At 50.5% G+C, this 27,268-nt stretch overlaps 1 protein-coding gene across 4 annotated transcripts in view; it reads right to left on the reverse strand.

Annotated features, from left to right (window-relative positions):
• Jupiter (microtubule-associated protein Jupiter) overlaps positions 1-27,268 on the reverse strand; it is a 70,542-nt gene that overhangs the window by 15,573 nt on the left and 27,701 nt on the right. The window contains exon 1 of one of the 4 annotated variants that reach the window (XM_076317610.1): positions 9,865-10,698. The exons of 2 other annotated variants lie outside the window; for them this stretch is intronic. In XM_076317610.1, coding sequence (XP_076173725.1) covers positions 9,865-9,926 — 62 coding nt within the window. In that variant the 5' untranslated portion in view covers positions 9,927-10,698. Of the gene's footprint in view, positions 1-9,864; positions 10,699-27,268 lie in introns of those variants that run through there. One more of the 4 variants, XM_076317613.1, reaches the window with a different exon arrangement.

Genomic DNA, 27,268 nt, shown 5'->3' on the forward strand with positions numbered 1-27,268 from the left:
TACTCGACCGGAGGATCATTCCGGAGGATTATTATTCTCGGTAGAAAGGATCGAGGCGTCCACGATCGTTGCGACGCGGAACTCTTCAAATGTCTTCCAACTCCTCGGTATTCATAATAGAATAAGGGGTCAATCGAGTTTAATCGATCCTTTGATTGAACCTACACAGTGCGCGTCTCGGGATACGTCTGTACGTCGATCGTACGAAAGGGAAAAAGTGCGCGGAGTGAATCGCGGTTTAACGATCCCGCGTAATTCGATTTCCTCGTTGTAGCCGGCCGTGAACGATCCATCGGACGTGCGCCCGTCGCGATTCGATCGCGTACCGATGTTCGCGCGCGCGACTGTGACTGTGACTGTGACTCGCGAACGTGACGTCGCGTTTACCGATTCACACGTGCCAGTTTGCACTCGACCGACACGAATAATTACCGCGTCTGGATGCTGTTCCCGCGCATCAAGAGAGACCGAGCCGTCGCCCGCGACTCTCTCGCGTACCCTTATGTAACGCACGCAATTCCGCGGAAACAATCGGAGAACCGCCGTGAGAGTCCCGATACCTGGGAACGGAACGATTAAGTCATTATCGGGGCTGCGCGACACACGGCCCGCTTCGAAAGGAAACCGGTAATTATCTCGCGACGCGTCTCGCGCGCGTCCACGTTGTAATAAAGAAAAGGAAAAAGAAAAAGAAAGGAAAAAAAAAAGAAAAGAAGAAGAAAAGGAACGGTGGTCTCGACCTTTCGATTCCAACGGTCGGCGAAATCTCGCGGTTTCTCGCAACGAGAACCGCTGAATTTTCTCCATTATCCCGCTGAAAGATAATTTATTCCCCGGTGTGGCTACGAACCCTGGCCGTTTCACGGCGGTTCCCTTCACTCGATACCTATGTACCACGTATATATATATATATATACATATATATTTATATATATGTATCCTCCCGCGAAGAAACCTAAACCTACTCGTAATTTCCAAGCCCGACACGTAAGCTTCCTCCTATCGCGCGGTCCACGCCAACGCAGCCGGTACACGTTCGAGCTATTGGGAACGGAGGAGAGTTCGGTACGTCCGCAGATTGGACTGGCCGTCTGTGTTCGGCTAATCGCGCGCTCGCCCCGAACGGGAACTTCCTGAATCGAAGCTAAAAAGCAACGCTCCTAATTGAAACGAGGCGAGGCGAAGAACGTGGGCTAAGTGTATTTTAGCCGGCCCGACCTATCCCTGTCTGCCAGACGACGTGATGTATGGGACTCTGGGGCCGGGACACGGTGAGTACGGCTCGTGTAATGTTCGGAGTCGACTCGGGACAGTACGTTCCGGGGTTGTAGGGCTCGGAACATAGGGGGTGGGTCTTTTCATCGGTGCTTCCATTGTACCGAGTTCTCGAATAATACCATTGTTTACTTATAGCACAGGTTCTTATACCTCGATATTGATTGAGACTTCCGGGTGGTAGAGTCCGGCGTGCTCTTGGGAGGTTCGAGTATATCGCGACGCGTGTTCTTTTCTTTTTGTTTTTTCCAGGTATTTTCACGCAGTCCCAGGTGTCACGTCGTTTACGCAAATACGACGCGAAGGCTTCTCGAGGCTCTTAGATCGGGATAAGAGTAAACCGAGGGGTGTAAACGATCGCGCGGCGTATCATTGTTACGCGGACAATATCCCGTCGTGTCGCGATTGACAGAAGCTTGCGACATCCCACGACAACGACGCGCGGCGTCCATATACAGGTAGTAGCCGATTAATGCAAATTCATGCGTCCGGAGATAACTCGGGTAGCCCGAGAGGATCGTTAAATCATCGACAGAGAGAGAGAGAGAGAGAACGATTCGTCGATTGTACGTACGCGACGACTTTATGCGGATGGAAACGCAACCTGGTCTCCGATTAGGAGAACGATCCGGTAATCGAGACGTAATCGACAATACGGCGGGGCCCCTAATTGCGTCGCTGGCAAACAGGCCGCGAGACAAAAGAAGCGCGCGTAAACAGCGTCGAACCACTTGTAATAGGTGTTCGATCGTCAGGACTTATAAGGAAGCCGGATCGTTCGTATAAAAGTCGAGGACTTTACGTAATGGATCGCGGAGCCGGCGAAGTAATAGACGAACTTTTACGCGAAATTAACTAATTGGCCAATTACGCCTCTGCTCGCGGCCGATTGAGCATCGTAACCGATCGTCTTGTTCGGTTCCGGTGAAATCGTCGATTTATCCCCTTTCGACCCCTCTCCCCTCCTCCGTCACCTTCTCCTCCTCCTACCGTGGTCCCTTCTTTAGCTCAGGCGCGGCTTAACGAGCGGATAATCACGAGAACAACGAGCACCGATCAAAATTTATTTCGACGTCGTTTATTTCAATCGCCCACCCCGTACTTGTTAACGCAATAACCCGATCCAGAAACGATTTTCTACTTCGATAACGTCGGTGGTGGTTGTTCCTTCTCTCCCGATCGAGAAACGTAAACTCCACCGAGGAATAAATCACTTTCCCTCGTTGCCCGTCGAGATGACCACCGACGTACGAAACACCTTTTGCGTTAGAAAATCCCATTCGAGGAACATTAATTATTTTCGCGGCGACACCTCTTTCGTAAGAGAACGGTACGTCTCGACGAACACGTACTCGCGCGATGAAACACGAACACACTTACGAAATTGCCCAACGTACGTAACGTTGATTCGTCGAGGATAAACTCGCCGTGAAAAATTGAAAACGAAACGATTCCATCGACTCTCGGTTCCCTGGAATGTTCGATCGATCGTTCGACGATTCGAGATCGAAGTTCCGATCTTCGTTCCTTCGGGGCCCGAGTACCCACCAACCAACATTACCGGTGTATCCATTCGCTCGTTAACGAGCGCGAACGGGCCCGAATATCGCGTATCGGAGACCATTCGATCTGGTAGCACGATGTGTCGCGTAGCCCTGAATCGCACACCGGAAATTCAACGGCAACAAAGTATGAATTATCGAGCACCGGGTAGAGAACGCATAGAGCGGTTGGTGCACGGAACCCCGTAAAAGATAGCGTCGATCGTTATCGACGAAGGTGTACGATCGATCGGCTCCTAGGTTTTCGCGCGGCTTATACACCCTTATCAGCCAACGTGGAGCACGAAGATAGATAAGAGTCAGCGCTCCGTAAAAGCGACGGGCATAAATAAAGGTATCGGTGTAGGTGGTTATAGACCGGCGATATCAATGCAACGACCAATCGTGGTATCGTAACACAGACTACGAGGAGTCACGGCACGTTCCCTTCTTCGTTTTTCCTCTCGTTTCCCTTCTTTTCCACGGTCGTTCGTGCCGACGTCGCACACGATCGGTTCGTTATCGTGTCTCTGGGAAATTGGACCGCTTTATTATCGTAACAACGTTTATTCCCGGTTCGGCGTACAACGGGAACGGTGAGTCATCGTCGTCGAACTTCTTCACCGCTTCTGACGATTTCCAGCGATCGTAAATTACACCCCGACACACCGTCCGTACATGTTATCGCTTCGCGGGACCACGTGCTCGCGAAACGACGCGAACCCCTGCACCCTCTACTTCCCCACCGTTCGTCTGACTAAACTTATCACGCGTAGGATACTCGAGGCTTTCACGTGCCGAGTTCTCGAAACTGATGCTCGCGAGGGGCTTCCTGGTACCTGTGACGACACCGATGTTTACCGGTACCGGTTGCACCGAGAACCAAAAGGTATTAATTGCTCCGCGCGCGCGTTACAATCTCCATTATTCCAGTAACGTACGATCTCGTTCGATTCTCGCTGTCTAGGGAAAATTCGGAACGAGCAACGGAAACAACGGTTCGCGAAAACGGAAAGGTGAGATTATCGAGGCAACGATGGACGAAAATATTCACCGTCCTCGTTTCTGAAATAATAGAAGCGTTGGTCCTCGGTTCGAAGTATTCGTTGCTTAAATAACAGGCCTTAGATACGGACACGACTCACCGCCGCGGAAGAAATACCACTGAAATAACACGTGCGGGATAAATATGCTACCTCGTGCCTGGGAAAATAAAATGGAAAATGAAGACGAATTGTGTTTTTCTTTCGATGAATCAATTACCGTAGATGTCCTCCTTTTCGCTCGAAAATCTGACCTACTGTCCCTCCGGAACGTTTCGTTGGAACGAATCCCTCGGTAGAATTTCAAATCTTGTTCTCTCCGAGACCACGCTCAAGGAAGACGAGCGGAAAGAAGAGTTTCTCGGACCAGTTCGAATTTCGTGCAACTCCTCGAGTCTAGAATGCAACGAGTCTAGAATGCAACGAGTCTAGAATGCAACGAGTCTAAAATGCAACGAGTCTAGAATGCAACGAGTCTAGAATGCAACGAGTCTAGAATGCAACGAGTCTAGAATGCAACGAGTCTAGAATGCAACGATCCAGTCGATAACGAGTATCGAGAGGGGTAAACGCGACGGTTCGAAATGAACGTTGGTGAGGTCCAGACGGAGTTAGCCCCATCGGGGCTTCAGCGCGTCACGCGTTCGCGAAATCCGCCTTTTCTCGGAGGAAGCCCCGTAGAACGGTATCTACAAAAGCCTACGATCACAGGGGGCGAGGGAAGAGGGGGAGGGGGAAGCCACCTCGCGGGGAACAGCGCGTGTCCACCCTTTCGTGTCCGGTGGACAATGGGGGTGAGTAACCCCATCTCGTCGCGAGGGTGGCGGTGGTGGTGGTGGTGGTCGCGTCCGGAAAGGGAGTCTCGTTCGTCGTAACGCGATACGTTTCGATCCACGTGGAAGTTCGAGAACACGGGCTCTCCTCGACTCGTTTTACACGCGGAGTCACCGGCGACGAAGCGACGAGGAGGAAGAAGAAGAAGAAGTAGAAGTAGAAGTAAAAGAAGAAGAAGAAGAAGTCACCGGTCACGGGCGTAAAGAAAAGAAAAAGGAAAGGAAGTCGAGAAACGCGTCGTGTCGATGATACTTCGTTACACTTCGATACACGTGGATACTCGACGTCGCGGTCGCGGAGAAGTTCTGGTACGTTCGATGGGGTTCGAGCGGAAACGATCGCGCACCGACGGGATCCGTGGATTCGTTCACCGATGGTACATAAATTTCGCTCGAGAGCCGCTGATAACGCGACTCCGGAGAGCGAGTCTGGCATTGGAAGCTTTTACTAGGCGGATGACGAGCGAAATCGTTTTATTTCCTCGTGGCGGGCACTTGTTCCGGTAGACGAACCAACCAACCAACGTACGAACCGCACCGATGTCGATACCGATTTCGAACCAGAGTTACGAACACCGGGAACGGAGATAGTTTTCTCGCCGACGCGAGAATCCATCGCGTGTATCGAGACGCGATCGACGATTCCCAATCGGCTCGACGGGACACGGATCGATCGTCTTGTGGAAATCGTTTCGATCGGTGTTTAACGAACGGTAGGAACGATACAAATTGAGCTTGGAACAAAAAAAGAAGAAAAAACTTGTCTCGCCCACGCGACGTTTATAACAGCGCGCCTCGTTATCCTCGTTTAAGAAGGACTCGTTAAGAAGGTTAATCGTTGATTGATAATTGGTCGAAAATTAGAACCGCCCCCGGCCGAAGGGATCCCCGGGTTTCGATGAAATTGACATTGGTTCTGCGTCCACCTCCCGCGCCGTGTGTACCGATACATCGATTAATCTTTTCGTCGATCGAGCGGGGGAGACAGACACACAGACGGGCTTCTGCTTTCCGCCAGCTCGTACCGCTATCGAATTCGTTTGTCGACTTATCCAGCGTGCGTCACCGCCACGGTGAACGAATATTTTTATTCGACCAACCGAATTCTCCCTGACACAGTAATCGAACCGCTGGCAATCGCGACGCTGGCCCAGCGCTTTTACAGCTGGCAGTTGTCCCAAACGGTTTAAGGTCCTTCGGTTAGGTCAGGTCCGTTCGTATATACAGATTCTCAAGTAGGACACGATTTCCAACCGGGCGTTAGTTCCAGCTAACTATTCAAATATTAAAACCAACACCGTTCTCTCTTTCTCTCTATCTTTTGCGCACATACTGGCTTCTCATTACCGCTAAATCAGCGACGCGAGACGCGAACGCACACCACGACGAGTTACTCGTAACAAAGACCCAGGCGCGAGTTGCTACAAAGACACGAAGAACCGCGCCAAGTCACGTGTGCCTCTCCGTTTGTCCAAGAATTTGGCCAACTGGACCCAAAGGGAAGCTCAAACTTCGGAGAACACGGTGACGGTACAGCGGCTCCTTCCACGTTGTACCGACCCACTTGCGACCGATCAAAATCTTTAATAAGAGAAATTCGGGAACTCGCGTATCGAGTTACCACCGACGAAGCTTCTTAACAAGAGAAATCCTTTCGAGGAATTAACAAAAAAAAAAAAAGAATGTGCAACAAGAGAAACTGGAAGGATCTCGGAGGCGAATCGGGGACGAGGTTATTTTCATCACCGGGATTAATTGGAATTTCTAATACGAGAGACGAATCGATGAAGATGAATCGAAGTTGACGGAACGAGTTCTGCGTGTAATAACAGTCTCCAATATGGGAAACGTTCGAAGCACGCTCGTGGACGAACCATCTCGTTTCGACGAAATCTTCGACGAGTCGATGCAGTTCCGATGCAACGCTTCCAGTCTGTGGTTTTTCAAGTACCTATGTCATCCGTGGAACAGGTTCCGAAGACGATCGAGAGAAGTTCAAGACGCGTCAGGGTTGGGCTTGTTTATCACTCGAGGACAAAGGCGGTACTGTACGGAGGTACTATAGAGCAAGCATTGTAACGGGAGCATCGATGGGAAAGCGCGCGAGAACGCTCATCCCCGGGACCACCGGATAAACATCAATCAACGTGGTACAAATCCGATCGGAACGATAACGAGATCTTCCGCGGCTCGATATCCTAACTGTGAGTTGTTTCAACGTGCAGGTGCGATGAGAGTACACCTGGTAGTCGAGTCACAACGATAGGCATCGGTACCGCTTGGACAACTTTCGATCTGGTTTCATTGTTGGTCCGTTGTTTTCGTTGGTCCACGAGAAGATCTTTTCTTTCCTATGGATACTTTTCTCGACTGTTTAGAACCCGGTGGACTTTATGCTCACCGATCTATAATAAATGGTACCGGGTCGACGAGGCTTGGATCGCGAGCTACCGGACGTATCTTTCGCGCCACTCCATTAGGTATTCGATAATCGATGGAAACGGTGTACTTTGTGAATTCTATCGCGGTGGATCGTTGGTCTCGGAACCAATGGAACTCGTTGGTCCACGAGAAAGATCTTTTCTTTCCTATGGATACGTTTCTCGACTGTTTAGAACCCGATGGGTCGACGAGGCTAGGATCGCGAGCTACCGGACGTATCTTTCGCGCCACTCCATTAGGTATTCGATAATCGATGGAAACGGTGTACTTTGTGAATTCTATCGCGGTGGATCGTTGGTCGAAGTCAACGGAACTCGTTGGTCCACGAGAAAGATCTTTTCTTTCCTATGGATACTTTTCTCGACAGTTTAGAACCCGGTGGACTTTGTGCTCACCGATCTAAATGGTACCGGATCGACGAGACTAGGATCGCGAGCTACCGGTTGTATCTTTCGCGCCACTCCATTAGGTATTCGATAAACGATGGAAACGGTGTACTTTGTGAATTCGATCGCGGTGGAACTTTCGTGCTCCGCGTATTCGGTAATATCGAATCTCGAATGGAAACACGGGCAACGTACCGTGAAAGACCCTAGGTGGATTCCAGCTACCACGGGAGAATAAACGTAGGCATTCGAAGAAGACCGACAACTGCGAAAGTCGCGGCGGTGGAAGTTTTCCAGCAACGAAGGCTACTACGGATAAATATTGTAACGCAATTCCCGCCGCGCCCCGACTCCGGGATTTAATTTAACCGAAAGATCGTGTAGGTGTCCGAGAAACATTCGAACAGAGAGGAGGGTACGGCGAAAAATCATGACGACGGCAATTAAGTACGAAGAGCCCCGAGGTGACATCCGTGTAATTACAGCCGACAGAGTCGAGTACACGTCAATTGCACGAGGGCGTTGACCACATTTTAACGAAGCTTAATTGCATAAATCTTTTCGGGCGGCGCGCGGCGTGCGTCTGAAATTTTTCTGCGCGAGAAGAAATCTCTCGGGATGGAAACGACGCCTACTCGAGAGTTTCCAGCGCGCGTACCTACTACACTTAGAAGCGTATTCCTCGCGGACCGATCGGAGGTGTATCGGTCCGCGAGGCGTTTCTTCGCTCGAGGGAGGAGAAGAGGGAGGAGGAGGAGCAGGAAAAATGCGAGAAAAAAAAAACGATTAAATATTATAATTAGGCGGTTAATCTTTTTCCACGACGCGTAAGAGCCCCTCGCGGAGCAACGGTCACGCTTTCTACACCCGAGCGCCGTGTTCCCCCCATCTTTGTTCCTACGATTCGATACAGCCGCGACATTTGACACGTAGCGATACGCTTCCTTCACCTGTGGTCCCACCGGGAACCGATTCCAACACCGGAGAGAGAAAGAGAAAATAAGAAAGAGTAAATCGAACCACCGTGGCCCGATGGGCGTTCGAATACAGGGAGGAATAATCGTTTAGGTTCGCCCTCGTTATCGCTATACCTTTGAGAACTCTTCGCGCGGGCAATTAGAGGAGTCGCCTTAAAGGATGTGGGACTTCCTGGTAAGAGTCCCGACAATTTTTATCACGACCGAAACCACTTAAGTAATTCCGCAGATAAAACACCCGGCTAAAAGTACCGGTGTAACAGTTGTTTATCCTCTTTGTATCGAGATAACCGCTCTCGCGTCCATCGCGGTACAACACGACGATTATGCACAGGAAATTCCGATTGACAGAAAGAAGGCACACCGTGCGTCGCGTGAAAGCGGCGATCCGCGCACGGATTCGAATGCTCGCGAGTGACGATAAACGGGAACCAGGAGGCTGGGTACGATCGATACGTTTCACTCGGAGAAACGAGTGCATCGTTCGACGCGAAGTTGGCCAGTTCTCGGCAGTGACCTTGCCTGGGTGTTTTCCGAATTCTTCGGGCGGCAGCGAAGGGAGCGCCGCAGCACGGTTTCCAAAGCAGCGACGAACGAGATTCAAGGACCGCGTCGCGAGATGTAAATCGATCGAACCAACCAGTCACGGCTGACAGCGGACGCCACCACATCCTGTCGGCTTCGTTCGAACCTCGAGACGTTTCGGAATCGCCCTTAACGCAATCGGGTTCTCGAAACCGTCCACACCGTAAGGGAATACTACCTGTGCACCGTCGTCGTGTTCTCGCACTCGTAACACCGCTGAGAAAAAAATGAAACGGGAACCACCGAACCGGAGGTATAACGATAACGCGTATCGAAATTTGTTCCGATACCGCGAGCAATCGAACAATTTTTCATCCACGTTACGAGTCCCGTGCCATCCGTAACTGTATTTTCAATTTCCGATCGTATCGTAAACACTGATCGAACGAGAAAACGAAACGCCACGGTACCAGAAACATGATTCGAATATTTTCAAAGAAATATTTCTCTACGAGAATAATTCTCGATTCCGTTTTCGTAAAATTGTACGGCCAGCTGTCCGAGACGCTTCCCCCTCCCCCGAGAACGCGCACAGAGCGTCCCTGTCAAAGTGACAGCGCCACCGGCTCCTCGAGCGCTGCGCGTAACCGAACGCGGATCGGGAGGTAGGAAATTTCCGAAAAATCTGTACGCGAGAAGAATGTTTCTCATCGGCCACGTAGGGGAGGGGGCGAGGAAAACCGATGGCTACGTTCCTGAGGAGCGTTCGGTCCCGGACGTCCAGACACACCACCGGAAAAGCCGCAGTGCGGTAGGAGAGAACGGGAGGTTCCGGAAATTACCTTTTCTTTCCGTATCCGACATTGTCGAGCTCGACGTGTCTGTATGTCGCGTAAGTGGCCATATCGTTCGTCGAGAACGGCTCTCGTGTCTCCCTCGAAGACGTATTTCACGCGTATACCCTCCTCGTCGTTTCTCGAGGTGTCCTTCCTTCTCCTTCTTCTTCTTCCACCGGCACACAGAAATAGCCCCGGAGTGTCTGCGTGGCAGAGCGACTCTTCGAACGAAAGAAAAAGTCGAAGACGACGACGGGTGGGTCGTATCGAGGAGGGCCCGACGGTTTTCCACGAGCTACCCGAAAGGCGTCCTTGACAGAGTTTGCGGCTTGTCCTCTTCCTCTTCCCGAATCAACCGCGAAACGATCTCCTCCCCCGTGGAAAAGGTCACGGATAATTTAGCTATGCCGAAGACCGTTTGTAAGGGGTACAGTCGGTGCCGCGTTCAGGCGAGAAACTGGCAGCCGAATGAGGATCCAGCCAGTATATAATGCCTCCTCCACCGGTGCTTCCCTCCTCTCTCGCTCGCTCTGTACGCCGCACTGCCTCTCCTGCGCGCTCTTCTCTCGCTCCGATCTCCCGTCTCCTTCCAACTCTCTCACTCCTCCCCCTCTCTGTCTCTGTTCCCCTCTGCAAGCTCTTTCAGTCCGATTCGGTCTGCACGAGTATCCCCCGTTCTCTCTTCGATCGTTTCTACCTCTCTCTCGCTCGCTCGTTCTTTCTCTCTTTCTCTTTCTCTTTGGTTCGTTCGCTCTCTCTCTCTTTCTCTTTCTTTCTGGTTCGCTCGCTCCGCGTACGACTCTCCTGCAAGCTCTCTTCCCCGGTACGATTGTCTCGGTGACTCTTCTCTCTCTCCCTATAGCGCGACGCCAGTCCACCAGGAGCTACACCATCCCGCGCCGCCACCTCCACCACCGCGGATAACCCCGGCAGCGCTGTATGCACTTCCACCCCCGACGGAAGGCCGACAACGCCGACGCCGACGCCGACGTCGTGCATTCACCTCAATCAATACGCTCGGCGAACCAGACCGGGGACCGGCAGCAGGGGAAGCAGCGCAGGGGGGAACGTGTGCCAGAGCGTAGGCATCGTCGTCGTGTTCGTTGCATGTGCACGCCGATGCACGTGCGGACCGCGCGCACCGGAGATAATGAGCAAGAGGACAGAAGGGAGGCGCGACGGGGACGGGGGCGAAGAGAGAGAGAGAGAGAGAGAGAGAGAGAGAGAGGACGCTCGTCGTCGGCGTCAAGGGCTGCGATCGTTAGGGATAGGCTTTCGGGATCGTTGCTTGATTCGCGGTACCTCGTCGCGCGTTCTCGCGATCCGCGCGACTCTCAATGGGACGACTAGAGGAGGAGGCTATCGGTGATATACGGGGTATCCTCCCGATATCATCGAAGAGGGATATCTTGGACATCCCGGTTGAAAAATCCCGGTACGAATCTTCCTCCGTATATCCAGGGACCACGTTGTTCATCGAGAAACTCTCTGCCCCCGGAGCGCTGCTCGTTTCCGCTTGGCAACCGTTCCGATTTACTTGTTCGCGTTGACTCACCCTCCACCGGGGGGACGAACCGCGCTTTTTAGGCCACCCTGTACACATCCAGTCTCGTCGACGGACGCCCTCGATGCGTGTTTCCCTGACATTGAACCAGTTGAATATTTTATGGACTAGGCTCGACCAGATACATTCCAGAGCCGATCCGAGAAAATACAACGGTAACGGTGTTGGTCGAAACTTTGCTCCAAATTGTACACGGGCTAGTTTTCTCCTCGGGTGTTCGACGAAGCGCGAATTTTAAAAGTTTTCGCCCCGTGTGTGTACTTGTAACTTCCCCGGTGCACGAAATAAAGCGTCGAAGCCACGAAATAAAGCGTCGACGCGTCGCGCACCGCTACGATCGACCAACGGAGCGAAAGGAGTCGAACCAACGAACGAACGAACCAACGAACGAACGAACGAACGGGTGTTATAAATTTCAAAATGCCCCGTTGCTATTTTTCCATGAATTTACAATTGCCGGCCACGTTGTCGCGTTCGTCTTGCGCGTCACGCACCGGCATTAATAACGAGCTACGAAACGCAGCGTTTCGTGCGGCCGTGATTCCAATGCGATCTCGGTGCCGCGAAACGGAACGCACTCCGCGCGTTTCTCGCGAACGGTTATTTAACGTGACACGCGAACGCACCGGTACTGTGTCATTCTCAGTCGCGCGCCGCAACTTTACCAGCGCATACAGTGCATCCTGAATAAAAATTAACGTTAACTCCGCACGCGCGCGCTTTGCACGGATGTCCGCGGCCAGCGATGGGTTCAACACTCGCGCGTGTCGTTCAAACTCCGAGATTCGTGTACGATCGATCGGTTTTTACGTTCACGGTTCTCCGAGTCGGACGTCTCGATCCTTTCACGGGGAACGCTTTTCGAGTGTTGGAGATTTATCGAGGGATTTATGGTGTCTCGAGTCGTTCGAGAATCGTTCGTTCCAATACGTGGTCTTCGTACTTCACGGTGGTTCGGAACGCCCATCGTTGGTGCAAAGATGAATAAAAATTAACGTCAACTTCGAAGTTTACGTTTGAGCGATAATTTTATTTCCAAGAGTCTCAAAGTTAACCCTTTGGACTCGAGAGAAGATCCTCTGTCGTCAATTAATTCGATGTATTATTTTCGATAAAAGTTCGAGGTTCGAAATTTAAATTGAAATTGAAATATTACGTTCTTGCAGAGTGTAAACGCATGTATGCGAAGTATATAAAAATGTTCCGTTACAGATGAATTTTACCACTTAAAGGATTTTCTCGAGGCGTAGATTTCTGGTAGTAAAAAAGTCTCGAGTGCAAACGGTTAAACCACTGTTTAACGATTCACTCTTATCGGGACTCCAGAGTTTACGTTTGAGCAATAATTTTATTTTCAAGACTCTCAAAGTTAAACCACTGACGATTTACTCTCATCAAGGCTCGAAAGTTTACGTTTGAGCAATAATTTTATTTTAAACATTCTCAAAGTTAAACCACTGTTTAACGATTCACTCTCATCGGGACTCCAAACCTTACGTTCGAGCGCAAATTTTATTTTCAAGATTCTCGAAGTGAAACAACTGTAAAACCGTATTCTCTTTTCCGTTCCACCAACGACTCGAAACTCTGGACACTCGATCGTTTTGAAAATTTCCAAGCAGGAGATACGGACCGTTCGTTGTCGGGCACGAGTCCTCGGAGGATACGCGTGTTTCCCCTCGGTGTATCGCGCACACGGATGCACACGAGACGGAGTCTCGCGTTGCAATCGATGCGAAATTTTAAGGGTTTCTACGGTTTGCTCGAAAAGGGACGGGTGGAACAGGAAGGGTTGCGTCTGTTCGCGAGGGACACGTGGGGGGTGTTTTTCGACCGGCTGTGACACTCTTTGAGTAATTGACTGATTAAATTGTCGTCCCCCCGTTGGCCTTTTAGGATGGTCGATGGAGGCATCGGGTTACCGAAAACGGGGCATAGGGGATGAGTGCCAAATTGGTTGCACCGTGGCTCTGTCAACGTTGGTGAAGTGTATCGAATACGAGCTGGTAACGCGTCGTTAGCGAATATTAAGATCCAGGGAGGATTATTTCAAAATATTTCGACGTTAGAATTAACGCAGAATCAAGTGCAACTAACCGGAGAATTGCGCAAGGCAGCACCGATTCGTTCGGAAATCGTTCTCATCGGGCTCGAGGAAACGATATCCCGAGGACGAACGATATTTTCGAAACCAGTCGACGAATGGGCGCGATTTCGGTAAACTTTCGAAATTTAAGCTCGCTGTAAAACTCTCTGTCGCGCGTTCCAGGTAACTCGATATTAATAACGGCGAATTTTGCGGTAAAACTGAAGGAAGGTGTTTACTATAGGTGGGCAGCAGGCAGGGGGAGGCTTGGTTCTGAGTCAGCCTCTTTTGTTCAGTATCTAGGACGAGTACCCGGGGGTGTGAAGCCCGTCTACACTTTGAAGTCCCTCTCGGAACATTTATTCTCGAACGTGCTGCCTAATGTATTCGAGTCTACGAGAACGGTCTGCTGCATTACGGTTGCCGCGTTGTCTTGCGTGACGAAATACTTTCGTCGAACGTATCCATAATGTATAATTTGACATTTTGAAGAAATACACGGTAGACGGAAACGCGAAACGTAAATCGAATCGTACGCGATGTTATTCTCGATCGCGCGCACGTTACATCGGTGAAAATAATTGGCGGATCGTTCGTTCGAACGTATTCGTCGCTCGATATATTCGATGCTACGAAAGCTCGAAAACATGCCGCATAAATCAAGCATTCAGCGGGAATATCTCGTTGCATCGTACACCCTGGTGTACGGAGAAGAGCTTCCCTCGCGGTTCGGTCGACTCTCTCCTATCTTGAAATTCTCGGGGCACGTGATCCCCTAATTGTCCCGTGTGGATCGCTGATAAATCGCGGCAATTATTTTTCCTCGATTACCGACGAATTGTTCATTGGACCGTTTACGGATACGCGATGTAACGTCTTACGAAAATCCACCACTAATTACGCACTGATTTACGGTGCAACCGTACGGACGGATTGTGGAAACGCTATTATTTATGGACAATTATACGTCGAGATCCTATTTCGTTAAGGAGCGGCAGACTGCACGTTTACTGCGCGCTCCGATCGTTTGCGTGGCCAACCTTATTTCCGCTGGACGATGAAGAATACCAAGGCTGACTATCTCATTGAATCCGACGAGCATTCGTTGATCTTAGCGCGAAACACTACGGGGGTTTATCCGTCGTGGTTCCCCATGCTTTGTTTAATGGGGGACTCTACCAGCTACCAGGTTTTGCAACGATAATTTCCATCACCGATACAACATATTTCTCGAGTAGGTAGACTCGACAAAAAACCCAATTCCACGAAAACTACGTATACCGTGCTTGAAATCGCGTTGGAATTTTCACCGTTCAACCTTGGAACGTTTCTACGTTCTACGACTTTGAAAATTTTATTCAAACGCGTATCTGTTACAATATCCATCCACGTTATACATCTTCGTTCAAAACCTATTCAATTCTCATCCGTAGGAGTAAGTTACGCGAGTCCTGAAAACTCGAGTAAAACACCAGAATCGAAATTGCACGCGCTTCGATAAAAATGCGACAATTTGTCCCTAAATGTCTCGATACCAGGTAAACCCTTCGTTCGTCGAACGTTTCGCGATCCACTCGCACGGAGCCTCGTAGAACGTCGCGCGGTTCGCGGCCGACCCAAATTTTCATCGCGAGTACCGGTGGTCAGAGAAATGCCTCCGCTTTTAGCAACGAATTTCACGCGCGCGGACCCGACTCGGCGAGTGTAATCGATGTTCGCGCGAACCGTCTTTCATTGACGCGTGGTGTGCCGGGGCCAGGACGCGTCCCGAGAGACACGCCACGTCTTGGTGGTTCGTTGTAATGGGTGCCCACGATGGGCGGAGCGTTTTCTCGTTGAAACGGTACCGAAACGCGGTTACACACTCGGTTTCCGTTTTGAGCGGACGCGCGTAGCGGTGTACACACAGGGTGAGTGAGCAGCGTGGCGAGCGGCGCGCGGCTGCAGCAAAACGAATAGAACACAGCCACGAAACTAAAATACAGCGAGCTAACATTAGACGGTGGTAGGCATCCGCGATATTTTATTTTTACGATTATGTTCACCAACGTGGCCGTGCTCAGGGGCCCGACCCGTAAACTTCGGCTACCCCGAAAGCAACATTTTCGAGACGTAACGTTAGTCCGCGACGTGATTACACTCGCGGACGTATGTAACGTGGAAACTTCCTGGACGTGGAATTATCGCTCGGGATGAACGGTGCGCGCGCGTTGCCCTTTTACCGATGGTTCGCCAGTTAGCAAACGTGTTTCTCCAAACGGCCGATTCCACGACGTTTAAAACGTCCTCGGGAGTTGAACCCCGAGCGCGGTTCAACGAGATCGGTGGCCGATTTTTCCCTGTTGGAGCGTACGTCGAATATTTTAACGTCTACCGCCGGCGATAAGACCTCTTACGTAAATTTTCCGACTCTCGAACGAATTACGGAACTACGGCGTTCACCTTTGCGTTTACAGAACGGCGAACGAGAAGTAGACGAGAAACGAACGAACCGACCGACCAACGAACGATTCGACTCGATCCGAATCTCCAAACGGATTCTCGAGCAACGTCCAACAGTTCCAACAACAATATACAATTTCCTTTGATTTTCAGCGTTTTGTAAGCAACACGCATCTGCCTCGTGAGCTTGCAACTCTCCGACCCGGACCTAATCACGGCTGCATTCGACGATGCGATGTAATTCACTCGATACGAGAGTATCGGTTTTCTCGTCTCTTTTCAACCGTCTTCATATTTTTTATAACAGAAAAAACTGTACGAATTAATATTTATCGGTAACAGAAATTTCGTGTAAACGGAACGATCGAAATTGATCCGTGGCACGATCGAAGTTGGATTAACCGATAGAATAATTCTGCTTAGAGCGTATTCGCACGGAATAACTTTTTCTTTCGTTTCGTGCTGGCAAACGGTGTATAGGCACGGGCAAAGTTTGCGGGTGATTGACACTGACAATGAAAATTCATGAGAGGTACGACCGACCCCTCCCTCCTACCGGTGACGGGGACCTGTTAAAATCATACGCGTTTTATCCAGCGATAGGCAACGGGATCGAAACTCGGGCAGAGATTAATGAATCGCTGAAAGCGTCTAGACCGGTCACTCTTTTTCAGAGAAACATCGAGAGTGGTATAAATCATCGTGCGCGATTGCACGCGTCGAATCGACATCGCGTTCGAATCGAATCACGCGTATACGCCGCGCGCCGGACCTAACCGAGAAAAGTATTAACGATAAATTATTGCTACGCGCGAGAGGTACGCGCGGCGCCGTGATGCGTGTCATTCGACCGGCCCGATGATAATACGAGTTCGCGTCGGGTTTAATTATCGTCGAGGGGGTATAATTGATTCCACCAAGGGGAGAAGGAAGGGAGGACGTGGCCGTGCGATAGTTTCCAAAGCCTATAAATATTCAACGAACGATTTTCCAGCAGTTTCGACGATTAGTTGAATATCTGTCCCTTCCGCGTTCCCATTGATTCGATATCGCGTAAGGGTGAAACGAGGAGGAGCGTACGCGGCGCACAGCCGCGCAGAACTACGTTTTCTCGTCGGATCGGACGTTGTTGCGGTTTATTTCGTTCGCCGCTTCGAACCCAGCGATCGTACCGAGATCGATCAAACGTTAATGGAGAGGCAAAATGAGCCGCATGTCGACATTGACACAATGTCGGCCTTTATTGCCGGCTACTAAGATAGATTCGATTTCCTGCTCATCCGGCTTCAATGATCCATTACGAAGGCCACCTTCGAATCGTTCTTCCTGGTGGGTCTTGAAGCAATACGTGAACTCATCCGTGAAGACACTGTCAAGGATTACTTTGGTTTTCGTCGATGATACAGCTGCCGAAAGTCACCGGGTACGTTCGTAGTTCGTTTAAAATTTACGCGACACCGAACCATCTCTGTTTAATCGTTCCCCCTGGTGGTCTTCAAGTCACCCGTGAAGTCACCAACCGAAGATTCGCCCCGCTTTTCGTAGATATTTCTGCTCTCGAAGGCTCGACTCGTTCCTGGTTCCTCTAAAATTTACACGACTCCTCTATTTATATTCCGGAGAGCCGACCAAAAGCCGTGTAATTCCCCGAGTTACTTTCCCGCCGTACGGGTCGTTGCCCTTCCATTTTTATTTTTTTTTTGGCGGTTCTCCCGATAGCCTACATCCCTCCCCGGTGAGCCTGGCCGATGTCCTGTATACAATTCGACGGCAATGTCCGGACCGGGCCGCAGAGATTGATCGTTAGATTCCTTTAAACCCTCGGTGACGAGCCCCGGGTACAATTTTCGGCGCTCGAGTCGACTAGCTCGGGAACATTTGTCTCCCGCCGGACAAGTTGGCCGAATTCTGTATACAATTCTGTAACATTGTCCACGGAAGCTCCTCGAGGCTCGAAATTGTGAACCTTTCCCTCGAATATTACCATTAGAAAATTTGAAACTCTTCTCCGTCCTAATTTCACGACGTATCCTACAAAGGTACTTTGCAACGATATTTCAAAAAGAGAAAAACCTTTCGAAAAGAGAAAAACCTAAACACCGAGGAAACAATCGACACGGAATCTCTCGGTAACGGAGCATCGATACGTCTCCTCCTCCATGGTCGAGGGGTTTAATCGATCGGATCATCCACCGATGGTCCGATATTCGATCAAGATATCCATTCCACTGTCGGAGCTCCCCTCCTGCCCGTACGTCGAGTGAAATCCTCGCTAAGTACAGAGAATCTTAAATGCATTCCGCGCGTGTCTCGGTTTTCTCAGCTTTCGAGAAATTTGCCCGAGCACCGACTTAACTGTACGAGGTATTAATCTGCTGGAACTGGCGTTCATTAGTCGCGTCGGAATAACGTAGGCCCGCGCCGTCCGTCCCTGCCGGCGACAAGAGACGCGGGGCCCGGTGGTTGGTTCTCCTCTCTTTTCCGGTCGTCGCGGATCGGCGATAAATCCACTCGATTTGCATAAACCCCAATGAAATCGTACGCGATACAAATCGACGATAAATCATGCATTAGTCTGTTGGAAGTGGCTGCCTCGTTCCCGAACGACCACCGGAAACGCCGCGGCCGATTCTTCTGTCCGTTGAACCGCGAATAAATCCTGGCCGGGTTCAACGCGAGCTGGCTCGAAATATTGGCCGTCGTCGGCGAGCGGGTTCTTCACGGGTGGCAACGGCCACGAAAACGGGACATTTTCACCGGCCGCCTCTCTCGCCGAGCACATTGTGCAACGCAGAGGTGTCCCTAATCGCTTCATCTTCGTTGCTCGGTCAACTCCGTGCGCGGCGGCTGTATCGCAGGTGGACGTTTGTTCCGTGGTAGAAAGCAGACCGCCGCGTTTCACAGTGCAAACTTGACGAATGTGTGTCGATTTCGACTTCTTTTCAAACGATTCGAGCACGGTCTTGGGGCCGTGCTTCGCCGCCTGCCGGCAAATGTTTGACGACTAAATACCAGCCGACGGGCTCGAACCTGCCACGTAGCCACCGGGTGTATCGGATAGCCGTATCGAGCCAACCAATCGACCACCGTGTCAAACTTTTTCAACGTTCACCGACCTTACGAATCCGTGGCCGATCTACATCGAACGACCGCGTCGATTGCTCGAGGGTCAACGATATCGCGAGTGGCACGCGCGCGGTGCTATCTCGCTCCTTGGTTTTCGAGCTTCCCCAGACACGCGCCGCGAATAAATTCGCCGGTCGTTCTACAAGAGAAAAAAGCGTAAAAGAAAACGGGGCGCGCGTCGAACACCCACGTTGGTAACGGAGGATAAAAAAATATATATATATACGTATACGTAACAGTTGCAACGATCGGAGCGTTCTCGAGTGTACCGAGTCGAGGATCTCCCGGTGAAAGCCGCCATTGCTCGCGCATCGCGGTGTCCGGACCAGCGCACAGGTTGCAACGGTTTGACAAACAACGATATCGCGCAAGGTACCAGACGAACTCACGGTTTGAGCGAACAAATACGATAACGCGAATAAATTTCGACGATACGCGACGCGTGGCTGTCTACGAGCAGCCACCTGTAGAGGGGAGGAAAAAAAGAAAGAATACTTATGAACGGTTGCTATAATCGGGTTCTCGAGTGTGCCAAACGGTCGAGGGCCTCCCGGTGAAAGCAGTCATTGCTCACGCATCCAAACGGTGTCCGAGCAGGTTGCAGTGGTTTGACAAACGACGAAACGAACGCGAACGTCGCGAACACCTTCGTCGTTTGACAAAGTGACGGATATTAGACTCACAATCCGCACAGGGACAGAGACGACGACCGGTCCGCTAAGTTCGTTCATCACGTTTGACACGCGAGAAGACTCTCGGGCCGTTACGTAAAACCGCGTTGCGAGAACGCGTGTCCACCACGATTTACCGAGAAACACCAGGACAAAATCGCCATTTAATAGCCGCGGGTACCACGCGTCGATCGAAATCGGTCCAAACTATTCGGTAACATCAACGGTTGCATCACCGGTCTCTGCGCGTTAATATCCATTTACGATTATTAGTAAAGTTCAAGCTGGGTGTGGGACCGTGATTTGCACGGTTTGAGAGACTATAAAGCGAAGCAGACCTACTCGATCTATATTTTTGTTAATAATGTATTATTTTCTTCGATAAAGCTATTACAGTACAATCGATCGAAGACCATTCCCTTAGTCCTCTTCTAAAGTCTACGTCAATTTCGAAAGTATTATTTTCCACCTAAAAGAACTCGAGTGCACAGTCGAACGGAAGCTCGAGATTAATCGTTGCGCGGTGATTAGAGAAAAATCAATAGAGTATCACGAGTCGGTTTACTCGGTAACGTGAACATCATCGCCAAACAAACGTGCACGATTGATCACCGAGCGTGCTTGGCTTTTCGATGCAGTGTGACTCGGCGTGAATCGCGGAGCCATCGGGGGACCTCGTGTGACGAATTGTTCAATAAGATGAAGATACCGAAGTGGGGCAAACATCGGCCCTACGGTCGCAAGGCGTTCGAACGCAAGTGTGCCAGTAATGCACACGCGATAAGAAAACAATCGAGCGGTGCAGGACTACGACCCCGGTGGCAGGATACTCACCGATAATAAGAGGGAAACCGCAAAACGGTGCACCTGCTACGTTGCGTCGCGGTGGTTGTAATTAGGTTTTTGTCGGTCCGCGCGAAATTAAAATTGATCGTCTCCTCGTGGCGGCTCCGAAGCGGTCCCCCTCCTCGTCGTCAGCACGATAAAACGGAAACTTTCTACCGGCCGTTCTAACTTTTCCTGAAATCCATGTTTGTCACGCGTGAAAGTGCACGATCCTTCGCGTCCCGATCGGGCCCCGCGGCTCACGGTTTTCGCGTTCGATACGCCCGATTCACGAGTGGACGCTGTAACGGTAGCATCGGCATCGTCTAGGGGGTCAACCTATCCTAGTACACGGGGGACACCTCTCGAATCTCGTTAACGACCCCGGCTTGTCGAACGCGACACGCTCGCGGCGCAGACTTTCCTGGGGATTGGCCTTGGTACGCGAACACACGCCGGTTAACCACGAGGAAAATAAACTCCGCGAAGATCCTCTAACTAGCGTGCCGTGACGAAACCAAAGAGAAGCATCGAACGGACGTTCGCGATTCCGGAACACCTGGCCGCGTACACACGAGCTTAATTAAATACCGAGCGAACGAGCGAGCGAACGAGCGAACGAGCGAGCGCAGCCGCGGCCAGAAGTAACAAACGCGAGCGAGCCGTACTTTCATGGGAAATACTGTTACAATGTGCCTAATGGACGCCTCGGCGTTACAACCGAGGATTCACCGTGACGAAATGACGGAGCGTCGTTTCGTTCAACGGTGGTGGTAAAATCGTCGGCAGTTTCGCTGGCCCGACCAAAAGACCTAACACCCAGAGGCCTGCGTCGACTACAACGAGAAGATTCGCGAACGAGAAACAACGACAGAACCTCGAGGAGTAATCGAGAGCGAAGCGTGTTGCGCGAGATATCGTCGCGGATGAGACACCCCGCTGCGAGCGGATTCAACGCCGCGTTAACGGCCGTTTCGTTGACCACTCGTCAACCCCTGGTCTCCGCAATGCGACACATCGCTAATAGCCAATGACTCTCGATAACCGTCGTAGCCGCGAATACCTATCGAAACCGGTGATCGCATCGACCGATTTGCATACCCGCGCTGCATCCACCGCGAGAGCACCACCGTGAGAGATAAGGCACCCGGGTTAAACTTTCCTTTTTTTTCTTTCTTTCTTTCTTTTTCGAGCTTTGTTCCGCGTATACGTCGGTAATCTCCGCGAACTGATCGTAAATCTCGAGCGTTTCCGATCACTTATCCGGGAAAGGTACCGTTTTTTCACTCCCCACACCCCGCGTGATACGGCCCCGTTTCTTGCCGCGAACCGTATCCGTGCGATCGCGCGCGTTCGATCACTGCAAGTAAAATTTGTACTGGAAAGGAGATCGAAAGGTGTGCGATCGAAACTTTGATTTATTCGTTGGATTTTTTACCAGTTCTGAAATATCGAAACTTAGGTTTGAATCGTAAGGTAACGATTCGAGGAGGTGGAAATCTACTGGCGCAAGAGCGAAAGGATACAGCGAACGAGCAGTTAGAATTTTCGTTTACTTTTACCGAGTTGAAATAATGTCTCATCGTCGCTGGTTGTGTCGTTCGCTTGGAGAAACCTCTTTGAATGCACGATCGGTCAGCGATCAACAAAGAGATCTTATTTCAGACCTTCTTTGGTCTTCGGAGTCGATGTTTGCGCGAACGGTTCTCTCGGAAGCGACGACACCGACGACTGTTTATACGAACGACGCGCCAAACGTACCTTACGCGGCAACCAAATACTCACCACGTGTTTTACTTCCTCGCTGTCCAAACACCGTGTCCAGTGTCTAGCACGAATTTCATCGTACAGTCTGTTGTACTTTTCCTACGATTGTTCGCGCTCGCCGGTTCACACGGAGCCACTAAACCGTTTACAGTTCGACTTGAACCGAGTCCCACCGTTGCTCGACCGAGGCAATCGTTTCGCCTTTCCTTCGATTATTCGCGTGTCCGGTGGGCCACGGTGTTAAAAGTTTACAGTTTCGAGTAACAGGGCACGAAACCAGATTGTTGACAATTATGGAGCGTCGCTCGTACAGGTACGCGATAAACGATCCGTACACGGTGCCCCTTATCGGCGTGTACCGATAAGAACGAGGACAAACAACTCGTAACGAACGTTCGCGGTCTAATTTGTGCCGGTGAACCAATAATTTCGTTTTACGATCGCGCGTTGCTTTTTCGTGGAAAATCGTTCACGGCCGTGGCTTCGACGTCGATTCACTTAACAGGGTTTTTGCAGCCCCGGAGCGATGCAGCGTCACGACGTCGCGATACGACGATGGTACTCGCGTAAATTATGCATCGCGGATTCGAAGTTGCACGCTCGATCGAACGTTCACCCGCATTATGCATGCATTTATTTCTTTCGCGACGTACGCGCCGCGTCACGGCTCTCTCTCTCTCTCTCTCTATCTATCTATCTCTCGTCCCGAGAGATGGATACGGATCTCTTCGGTAACGAGGAAAAGTGGGAATACGTAAGAGGCGAAACGATAACGGAAACGGGCATCGGGGCGACCGGAAGTACCGCGACCGGTGTTCGTTCTCGAAATCGTGGAACCGTTAACCGGTCATTTCGAGCGAGCGTAACGAAGCAGGATTCGATTTTCGTGCACGATTTCACGCGTGAATATTTATTTCGTTCGTGTGGCACTCGGAACTATTGTCAGAGAAATATACAAAGTCTCTGTGCAAAGTTTACGTATCTGTGAACGATTGATGCGATTGCATCTTGCAGGTGGATCGATGCGTTTAAGAAAACGATACTAATTGTTACAACTTTCGACTTTTTTTACCGTCTAACGAGGTAGGAGACACAGGATTCGATTTTGGTGCACAATTTCACCCGTAAATATTAATTTCGTTCGTGTGGCTCTCGGAACTATTATCAGAGAAATATACAAACTCTCCGTCGGTTTACGTATCTATAGACGATGCATCTTTTCAATTGTTACAACTTTGAACTCGTTTCTATCATCGACCATGAATCCAAGAGACTCCCAATTGCGTTCTAAAACGTAACGAAACGGAAACGAAATCAGTATGAATCTGTTCGCAGAGATTCCTCACCAACAAGCGTTTCCAATCCATCGACGATCTTCGATGATCGTTCACCGAACAGGAAACAAAACGGGGTCCGATAATTATTCGCCACGTGTGTCTCTGGTGCTTTGATATTCGAAGGAAGATATGCCCAACCCTATACCGAGGCGACGAATATTGATACACATCGGCGATCGATAGGTGAAAATTCATTAGGATGCGTAGGATGCACCGGCTCGTGCTCAATAACGTTGCACACGCGCGTACATTTGAAAAACGGTACTTACGGTTGCAGGAAGCGAGGAGAACGCACGAATATCGCGCGTTCCCCTTTTTCCGAGGTGCCACCGGTTGGATATCCGTCGGTGTTTAAGCAACGAGCGATCGCACGGGAACGAAATTGAAATATATAGACGCTCGTCGCGATATTAAAAGTAAAATATCTACGGCCACCGGTGTGATAAATCGCGAGAAACGAGGAACTCGCGAGTTCCAGCGGTGAAACTCACGCGGACACGGGAGGAGGGGGGCTACTGGCTCTCTTTTTCGCCACGATAAATTTTTACAATCCGCGAGAGGCATAAATTATCGGGAAAAAATCGTGATTAGAGTCGCGCGAGGCGAGAAGTCGAGCGGCTATCGAACTATCGGTAATGTAAAACCGTGAACGGCGTTAATACGTCGAGAGTTTCGCTCGGATCGATAATAACCCCGCGGTGAAAAGAACGCCGAAATTTCTACAACGATTTTCCGCGTTCATCGATAATTAACGACTCCGATCGTTTTGCCTAGGTGGAACGGCGGCCGATCTTCCGTTGCGAAATAATTATAAAACGAAGAGAAAGCGGAAAGCGTGATGCACGATTTGCCGCGAAATCGTAAATTTCTGCCCGCGGACGTTTCGTTAAAGTTTACGGGGAAAACGGTTCGACGCGGGGGGAGACGCTGCGCGTCGATTTGCACGTCGTTCCCGCGCGATTTACGGACTGCGGAAAACCAAACGGCGGGTTCAATGTCAGCGAAAGTATCACGCGCCGAATAAAAACGACCCGCAACACGTAACACGTCGAAACGTTTGGCACAGAAGTGGTAGTAGTGGTAAGTATCCACTCGGATCGGATTACGGAGCCAGGCCAGGCCAGGCTAGACGTTTAACTCGAGCGTGCCGCGGAAAACCGGAAATCCCGAAACGGAGTTTCAAAACTACCTAAAACTGTATCGGTCGAAACTTTCTAGAGCGATTCACCTAATGTACACGTAGAGGTAACTCGAGAGATCGAAGCCAACCAGCCAGCCACGTTCGACGAGCCGAGCTCACGGATGGCGAAGAAATTATTCGAGCATCGTAGCCAGTTTACGAACGTACACGGCTCGTGTGATCGTCCACTCGGTTACTCATTTATTTCTCGCTTATTCGCGTGCCGGGTCCGCTCGTTTAAACCGACTCGGTTCTAATCCGTGCAATAACCGCGTAGTATTTAAATCGGACTCGAACGGGGGTTAAGGGAAATCCACGTTCCACACCGTACACGCATTTTTACGGAGCTCGTTGGAACGAATACGCGACTCTGTCCAATAAAATAGAATTCCATTGGGAATAGGAAAAAGGAAAAAAAAAAAATACGAAAGAAAAATATAGAGGATAGCGAACCACCGGCGTACCTCCGCCGGAAAGTGCGACGCGGGATTTATTACGCATTGTAATCCCGGACCGTGCGTATCAATCAGCGCCGATCGAGCAACAAAAGACGCATAGAACGATTCATCTTAGGCGAAGCCGTTCCATCGACTTTCTTCTCGACGGGAACGAAGCACCGTTCGCGGTGTTTCTGCTCGAGACAGGAAGAAATGCTTCGATGGCAGCCTTGAAGCTGCACAGGGGAGACAATGAAGCGACCGATGCAGTAACATCCGGTTATATGTTTCGTGACGCGTTATTGTTCCCTCTTCTCGGTTAGAGGGCAGACGGACGATGATGATGATTTCGTTCGGCCCTACGATGGACACCGCGCCCAGGTCATTCTTGCGCGTCATGGGGCGGTGACGGCGACCACCCGATCATTAAACCGTTGGAAAAATGGCGGAAGAAGGAAATCGTCGATCGAGAACTTTCGTCGGTTTGTGCCACGGTGGATGCGTACCATTTTATTTATATATTGAAAATTACAGTCGCGCGAGACGGTACGTTTTAAATTGTTCCTGAACGAAGAATCTACGCAAATCGAACTGTTTAAACAGAGAGGGCTCAACGTGCCTCCAGGGTCGATAAAACGGATTAAATTCGTACTAAGAACGATTCAGTGTCGCGAACAGAGTATTAAAAAGCAATAACGTTGGGGTGTACGGGGAACCGTGAAACGTATCGTTCGATCCTGATTAAAAAGGAGGTCGCATGGGACAGACGTGTCCCAGACAAGGGGGCCGAGACTGCGGACGTTCAGGAAATTACGAAGATGGGGGTTTATCGATTCGAGCGTTTACCAATATTAACCCGGGTTGGACTACTCCATCGAGAAATACGATTAGTCGCCCCGAATCAACGCACGTACTCTATTCCAACGATAGTTTACCAGGAAACACTTCGAGTGGTCGATTTTCGTCCCCCCGTCAGATGACATTCAACGCGGGCGCAATTTGTTTGGACAATGAAATAGATTCGAAGACTTCGGGATGATTTATACCATAGCCTACTCGAATCCCCCTGGAAAATATCAAGGGAAGCGTCTTCATTTTCAGTGATATCAATCTTCGTCCAGAGTTAATTTTATTCAAGATTTCGTAGCTGGTCCCTTGTACTCTGTTCTCCCCGTCTAGCCTCGTTCGCTCTATAGTTTCGATAATAAGAGATTCCAGGCAGACAGGTTCGGTAAATCGAGCATCGAGTACCATTTCGTTCGGATAAATGGAGTCGTACACCACCGGTATCGTCTACCAGGAAGTAGTCTGCAACCGTTGCCCATAACCCGACACGAGAAAGTATGCAGGCTCGAAAGAAAGAAGGGGGGAAAAAAAAAGAGGAACATCGACAAGAATCTCGGGTTGCGCGCGTCAATTTGGCGTCGAGCCTCCACCGAACCAATGACGATCGACGTATACACTGGAAACACCATTTGGAAACGCAAGTGAGCGCTCGAATCGTTTCGACGAGCACGGTTTCGTAGATAAAAGGTTTCTTCCGTACGAACCTTCTGCACGAAACACCCTCCCCCCGTGCCCCTTGCAACCTAATTTACGCGTACGCGTAGGAAAACGTACCGTTAACCAATCGATCGCGCAAAATTGCGCACACCGATGGAAACGCGTTCCTCGCGGAAGACAAGAAAGACGCGATCCAGACGCGGAGAGGAGAGGGGGCGGGGAACGAAGCTGCGGTCAGGTGGAATTCAACCAACGCAATTAGTATCGGCGAGAAAGGTGCGCGTAAGAAATGCGGAGCCCGCGCATGACTGCTGTCCGGTAACCCGAATGAATCTCGTTTGGCGTCGTAAATTCTCACCGTCGCGCGCCGCGAGGAAATATTTTAAATAATCGTTCCCGCGTTAACGCCGACAATTGACGCGCGCCCGTAATTGGACCGTTTCGTCTTCGGAAATTTTCCCATACACTTCGA

Source organism: Ptiloglossa arizonensis, chromosome 8 (assembly GCF_051014685.1).
Source record: "Ptiloglossa arizonensis isolate GNS036 chromosome 8, iyPtiAriz1_principal, whole genome shotgun sequence".
Classification (NCBI taxonomy): Eukaryota; Metazoa; Arthropoda; class Insecta; order Hymenoptera; family Colletidae; genus Ptiloglossa; species Ptiloglossa arizonensis.